General features: G+C 45.4%; 1 protein-coding gene across 1 annotated transcript; it reads right to left on the reverse strand.

The window, feature by feature from the left end:
- Positions 1 to 6: 6 nt before the first annotated feature.
- Positions 7 to 1,275, reverse strand: LOC133130542 (mucin-2-like). Its single transcript, XM_061245196.1, has 2 exons — positions 78 to 1,275; positions 7 to 15 (listed from the first exon to the last, which is right to left on the reverse strand). The coding sequence occupies exons 1-2, from the start codon at positions 1,272 to 1,274 to the stop codon at positions 7 to 9; spliced, it is 1,206 nt and encodes a 401-aa protein (XP_061101180.1). The 5' UTR covers position 1,275.
- Between the last annotated feature and the right edge of the window lie 5,444 nt (positions 1,276 to 6,719).

The following is a 6,719-nucleotide window of genomic DNA, read 5'->3' on the forward strand; positions in this document are numbered from 1 at the left end:
GGAGTTTCAATTGTGCTTGGAATTGCAGTTTCAGTTGGTGCAGTTGTGGCTGGAGTCATAGTTGTAGTTTGAGAAACTGTTGGGGCCAGAGTTTCAATTGTGCTTGGAACTGCAGTTTCAGTTGGTGCAGTGGTGGCTGGAGTCATAGTTGTAGTTTCAGCAATGGTTGGGGCGGGGGTTTCAGTTGTAGTTGTTTGGACATGACTTGTAGACACTGGAAGAGTTGTGCTGCTTGACAATTTAGTTGTAGTTAGAGCAGCTGATGCAACCGTTGTGGTTGCTGATATTGAAGATGTTTGAACAGCTGCTGCTGTTGGAGTTTCAGAAACTTTTGGTGGTGCATTACTTACTGTTGTTGGCATATTTGCGGTGCTCACAGCTTCTCTAGTAGTTTGGGTAACTGATGTAGTTGTAACAGCATTTGGAGGAACAGTTGTGGATGGAGCCATAGATGTTGTTTCAGCAACAGTTGTGGTTTTTGTTGCTATTTTGGTTGGAACCACAGTTTTAGTTCCTCCAGTTGTGGCTGGAGTCATAGTTGTTGTTTCAGCAGCTGTTGGGGCGGGGATTTCAGTTGTGGTTGGAACTGCAGTTTTACTTGGTGCAGTTGTGGCTGGAGTCATAGTTGTAGTTTCAGAAACTGCTGGGGCCAGAGTTTGAATTGTGGTTGGAACTGCAGTTTCAGTTGGTGCAGTTGTGGCTGGAGTCATAGTTGTAGTTTCAGCAATGGTTGAGGAGGGGGTTTCAGTTGTAGTTGTTTGGACATGACTCGTAGACGCTGGAAGAACTGTGCTGCTTGACAATTTAGTTGTAGTTTGAGGAGCTGTTGCAACCGTTGTGGTTGCTGATCTTGAAGATGTTTGAACAGCTGCTGCTGTTGACGTTTCAGTTGCTTTTGGTACTGCATTACTTGCTGTTGTTGGAATATTTGTAGTGCTTGCAGCTTCTCTTGTAGTTTGGGTAACTGATGTAGTTGTAACAGCATTTGGAGGAACAGTTGTGGCTGGAGCCATAGTTGTTGTTTCAGCAACAGTTGTGGTTTTTGTTGCTATTTTGGTTGGAACCACAGTTTTAGTTCCTCCAGTTGTGGCTGGAGTCATAGTTGTTGTTTCAGCAGCTGTTGGGGCGGGGGTTTCAGTTGTGGTTGGGACAGCAGTTTTACTTGGTGCAGTTGTGGCTGGAGTCATAGTTGTAGTTTCAGAAACTGCTGGGGCCGGAGTTTGAATTGTGGTTGGAACTGCAGTTTCAGTTGGTGCAGTTGTGGCTGGAGTCATAGTTGTAGTTTCAGCAATGGTTGAGGAGGGGGTTTCAGTTGTAGTTGTTTGGACATGACTCGTAGACGCTGGAATAATTGTGCTGCTTGACAATTTAGTTGTAGTTTGAGGAGCTGTTGCAACCGTTGTGGTTGCTGATCTTGAAGATGTTTGAACACCTGCTACTGTTGGCGTTTCAGTTGCTTTTGGTGGTGCATTACTTGCTGTTGTTGGAATATTTGTGGTGCTCACAGCTTCTGTTGTAGTTTGGGTAATTGATGTAGTTGTAACCGCATTTGGAGGAACAGTTGTGGTTGGAGTCATAGTTGTTGTTTCAGCAACAGTTGTGGTTTTTGTTGCTATTTTGGTTGGAACCACAGTTTTAGTTCCTCCAGTTGTGGCTGGAGTCATAGTTGTTGTTTCAGCAGCTGTTGGGGCGGGGGTTTCAGTTGTGGTTGGAACTGCAGTTTTAGTTGGTGCAGTTGTGGCTTGAGTCATAGTTGTAGTTTGAGAAACTGTTGGGGCCGGAGTTTCAATTGTGCTTGGAATTGCAGTTTCAGTTGGTGCAGTTGTGGCTGGAGTCATAGTTGTAGTTTGAGAAACTGTTGGGGCCGGAGTTTCAATTGTGCTTGGAACTGCAGTTTCAGTTGGTGCAGTGGTGGCTGGAGTCATAGTTGTAGTTTCAGCAATGGTTGGGGCGGGGGTTTCAGTTGTAGTTGTTTGGACATGACTTGTAGACACTGGAAGAGTTGTGCTGCTTGACAATTTAGTTGTAGTTTGAGCAGCTGATGCAACCGTTGTGGTTGCTGATATTGAAGATGTTTGAACAGCTGCTGCTGTTGGAGTTTCAGATACTTTCGGTGGTGCATTACTTACTGTTGTTGGAATATTTGCGGTGCTCACAGCTTCTCTTGTAGTTTGGGGAATTGATGTAGTTGTAACTGCATTTGGAGGAACAGTTGTGGCTGGAGTCATAGTTGTTGTTTCAGCAACAGTTGTGGCTTTTGTTGCTATTTTGGTTGGAACCACAGTTTTAGTTCCTCCAGTTGTGGCTGGAGTCATAGTTGTTGTTTCAGCAGCTGTTGGGGCGGGGGTTTCAGTTGTGGTTGGAACTGCAGTTTTACTTGTTGCAGTTGTGGGTGGAGTCATAGTTGTAGTTTGAGAAACTGCAGGGGCCGGAGTTTGAATCGTGGTTTGAACTGCAGTTTCACTTGGTGCAGTTGTGGCTGGAATCATAGTTGTAGTTTGAGGAACCACTGGGGCCGGAGTTACAATTGTGGCTGGAACTGCAGTTTCAATTGGTGCAGTTGTGGCTGGAGTCATAGTTGTAGTTTCAGCAACGGCTGGGGCGGGGGTTTCAGTTGTGGTTGGAACTGCAGTTTTACTTGGTGCAGTTGTGGCTGGAGTCATAGTTGTAGTTTCAGCAATGGTTGAGGAGGGGGTTTCAGTTGTAGTTGTTTGGACATGACTCGTAGACGCTGGAAGAATTGTGCTGCTTAACAATTTAGTTGTAGTTTGAGGAGCTGTTGCAACCGTTGTGGTTGCTGATCTTGAAGATGTTTGAACACCTGCTACTGTTGGCGTTTCAGTTGCTTTTGGTGGTGCATTACTTGCTGTTGTTGGAATATTTGTGGTGCTTGCAGCTTCTCTTGTAGTTTGGGTAATTGATGTAGTTGTAACCGCATTTGGAGGAACAGTTGTGGTTGGGGTCATAGTTGTTGTTTCAGCAACAGTTGTGGTTTTTGTTGCTATTTTGGTTGGAACCACAGTTTTAGTTCCTCCAGTTGTGGCTGGAGTCATTGTTGTTGTTTCAGCAGCTGATGGGGCGGGGGTTTCAGTTGTGGTTGGAACTGCAGTTTTACTTGGTGCAGTTGTGGCTTGAGTCATAGTTGTAGTTTGAGAAACTGCTGGGGACGGAGTTTGAATTGTGGTTGGAACTGCAGTTTCACTTGGTACAATTGTGGCTGGAATCATAGTTGTAGTTTGAGAAACCACTGGGGCCGGAGTTTCAATTGTGGCGGGGGCCGGAGTTTCAATTGTGGTTGGAAATGCACTTTCAGTTGGTGCAGTTGTGGCTGTAGTCATAGTTGTTGTTTCAGCAGCTGTTGCGGCGGGGGTTTCAGTTATGGTTGGAACTGGAGTTTTAGTTGGTGCAGTTGTGGCTTGACTCATAGTTGTAGTTTGAGAAACTGTTGGGGACAGAGTTTGAATTGTGGTTGGAACTGCAGTTTCACTTGGTACAGTTGTGGCTGGAATCATAGTTGTAGTTTGAGAAACCACTGGGGCCGGAGTTTCAATTGTGGTTGGAAATGCAGTTTCAGCTGGTGCAGTTGTGGCTGTAGTCATAGTTGTTGTTTCAGCAGCTGTTGCGGCGGGGGTTTCAGTTATGGTTGGAACTGGAGTTTTAGTTGGTGCAGTTGTGGCTTGAGTCATAGTTGTAGTTTCAGCAATGGTTGAGGAGGGGGTTTCAGTTGTAGTTGTTTGGACATGACTCGTAGACGCTGGAAGAATTGTGCTGCTTAACAATTTAGTTGTAGTTTGAGGAGCTGTTGCAACCGTTGTGGTTGCTGATCTTGAAGATGTTTGAACACCTGCTACTGTTGGCGTTTCAGTTGCTTTTGGTGGTGCATTACTTGCTGTTGTTGGAATATTTGTGGTGCTTGCAGCTTCTCTTGTAGTTTGGGTAATTGATGTAGTTGTAACCGCATTTGGAGGAACAGTTGTGGTTGGGGTCATAGTTGTTGTTTCAGCAACAGTTGTGGTTTTTGTTGCTATTTTGGTTGGAACCACAGTTTTAGTTCCTCCAGTTGTGGCTGGAGTCATTGTTGTTGTTTCAGCAGCTGATGGGGCGGGGGTTTCAGTTGTGGTTGGAACTGCAGTTTTACTTGGTGCAGTTGTGGCTGGAGTCATAGTTGTAGTTTGAGAAACTGCTGGGGACGGAGTTTGAATTGTGGTTGGAACTGCAGTTTCACTTGGTGCAGTTGTGGCTGGAATCATAGTTGTAGTTTGAGAAACCACTGGGGCCGGAGTTTCAATTGTGGCGGGGGCCGGAGTTTCAATTGTGGTTGGAAATGCACTTTCAGTTGGTGCAGTTGTGGCTGTAGTCATAGTTGTTGTTTCAGCAGCTGTTGCGGCGGGGGTTTCAGTTATGGTTGGAACTGGAGTTTTAGTTGGTGCAGTTGTGGCTTGACTCATAGTTGTAGTTTGAGAAACTGTTGGGGACAGAGTTTGAATTGTGGTTGGAACTGCAGTTTCACTTGGTACAGTTGTGGCTGGAATCATAGTTGTAGTTTGAGAAACCACTGGGGCCGGAGTTTCAATTGTGGTTGGAAATGCAGTTTCAGCTGGTGCAGTTGTGGCTGTAGTCATAGTTGTTGTTTCAGCAGCTGTTGCGGCGGGGGTTTCGGTTATGGTTGGAACTGGAATTTTAGTTGGTGCAGTTGTGGCTTGAGTCATAGTTGTAGTTTGAGAAAATGTTGGGGCCGGAGTTTCAATTGTGCTTGGAACTGCAGTTTCAGATCTTGAAGATGTTTGAACAGCTGCTGCTGTTGACGTTTCAGTTGCTTTTGGTACTGCATTACTTGCTGTTGTTGGAATATTTGTAGTGCTTGCAGCTTCTCTTGTAGTTTGGGTAACTGATGTAGTTGTAACAGCATTTGGAGGAACAGTTGTGGCTGGAGCCATAGTTGTTGTTTCAGCAACAGTTGTGGTTTTTGCTGCTATTTTGGTTGGAACCACAGTTTTAGTTCCTCCAGTTGTGGCTGGAGTCATAGTTTTTGTTTCAGCAGCTGTTGGGGCGGGGGTTTCAGTTGTGGTTGGAACTGCAGTTTTACTTGGTGCAGTTGTGGCTGGAGTCATAGTTGTAGTTTCAGAAACTGCTGGGGCCGGAGTTTGAATTGTGGTTGGAACTGCAGTTTCAGTTGGTGCAGTTGTGGCTGGAGTCATAGTTGTAGTTTCAGCAATGGTTGAGGAGGGGGTTTCAGTTGTCGTTGTTTGGACATGACTCATAGACGCTGGAAGAATTGTGCTGCTTGACAATTTAGTTGTAGTTTGAGGAGCTGTTGCAACCGTTGTGGTTGCTGATCTTGAAGATGTTTGAACACCTGCTACTGTTGGCGTTTCAGTTGCTTTTGGTGGTGCATTACTTGCTGTTGTTGGAATTTTTGTGGTGCTTGCAGCTTCTCTTGTAGTTTGGGTAATTGATCTAGTTGTAACCGCATTTGGAGGAACAGTTGTGGTTGGAGTCATAGTTGTTGTTTCAGCAACAGTTGTGGTTTTTGTTGCTATTTTGGTTGGAACCACAGTTTTAGTTCCTCCAGTTGTGGCTGGAGTCATAGTTGTTGTTTCAGCAGCTGTTGGGGCGGGGGTTTCAGTTGTGGTTGGAACTGCAGTTTTAGTTGGTGCAGTTGTGGCTTGAGTCATAGTTGTAGTTTGAGAAACTGTTGGGGCCGGAGTTTCAATTGTGCTTGGAATTGCAGTTTCAGTTGGTGCAGTTGTGGCTGGAGTCATAGTTGTAGTTTGAGAAACTGTTGGGGCCGGAGTTTCAATTGTGCTTGGAACTGCAGTTTCAGTTGGTGCAGTGGTGGCTGGAGTCATAGTTGTAGTTTCAGCAATGGTTGGGGCGGGGGTTTCAGTTGTAGTTGTTTGGACATGACTTGTAGACACTGGAAGAGTTGTGCTGCTTGACAATTTAGTTGTAGTTTGAGCAGCTGATGCAACCGTTGTGGTTGCTGATATTGAAGATGTTTGAACAGCTGCTGCTGTTGGAGTTTCAGATACTTTCGGTGGTGCATTACTTACTGTTGTTGGAATATTTGCGGTGCTCACAGCTTCTCTTGTAGTTTGGAGAATTGATGTAGTTGTAACTGCATTTGGAGGAACAGTTGTGGCTGGAGTCATAGTTGTTGTTTCAGCAACAGTTGTGGCTTTTGTTGCTATTTTGGTTGGAACCACAGTTTTAGTTCCTCCAGTTGTGGCTGGAGTCATAGTTGTTGTTTCAGCAGCTGTTGGGGCGGGGGTTTCAGTTGTGGTTGGAACTGCAGTTTTACTTGTTGCAGTTGTGGGTGGAGTCATAGTTGTAGTTTGAGAAACTGCAGGGGCCGGAGTTTGAATCATGGTTTGAACTGCAGTTTCACTTGGTGCAGTTGTGGCTGGAATCATAGTTGTAGTTTGAGGAAACACTGGGGCCGGAGTTACAATTGTGGCTGGAACTGCAGTTTTACTTGGTGCAGTTGTGGCTGGAGTCATAGTTGTAGTTTCAGCAACGGCTGGGGCGGGGGTTTCAGTTGTAGTTGTTTCGACATGACTCGTAGACGCTGGAAGAATTGTGCTGCTTGACAATTTAGTTGTAGTTTGAGCAGCTGTTGCAACCGTTGTGGTTGCTGATCTTGAAGATGTTTGAACAGCTGCTGCTGTTGGAGTTTCAGTTGCTTTTGGTGGTGCATTACTTACTGTTGTTGGAATATA

Source organism: Conger conger, chromosome 6, assembly GCF_963514075.1.
Source record: "Conger conger chromosome 6, fConCon1.1, whole genome shotgun sequence".
NCBI classification, from domain to species: Eukaryota; Metazoa; Chordata; class Actinopteri; order Anguilliformes; family Congridae; genus Conger; species Conger conger.

Coding starts and splice junctions, on each gene's coding strand:
- LOC133130542 (XM_061245196.1), bottom strand. CDS start 1,274: ATGACTCCAGCCACAACTGCACCAACTGAAACTGCAGTTCCAACCACA.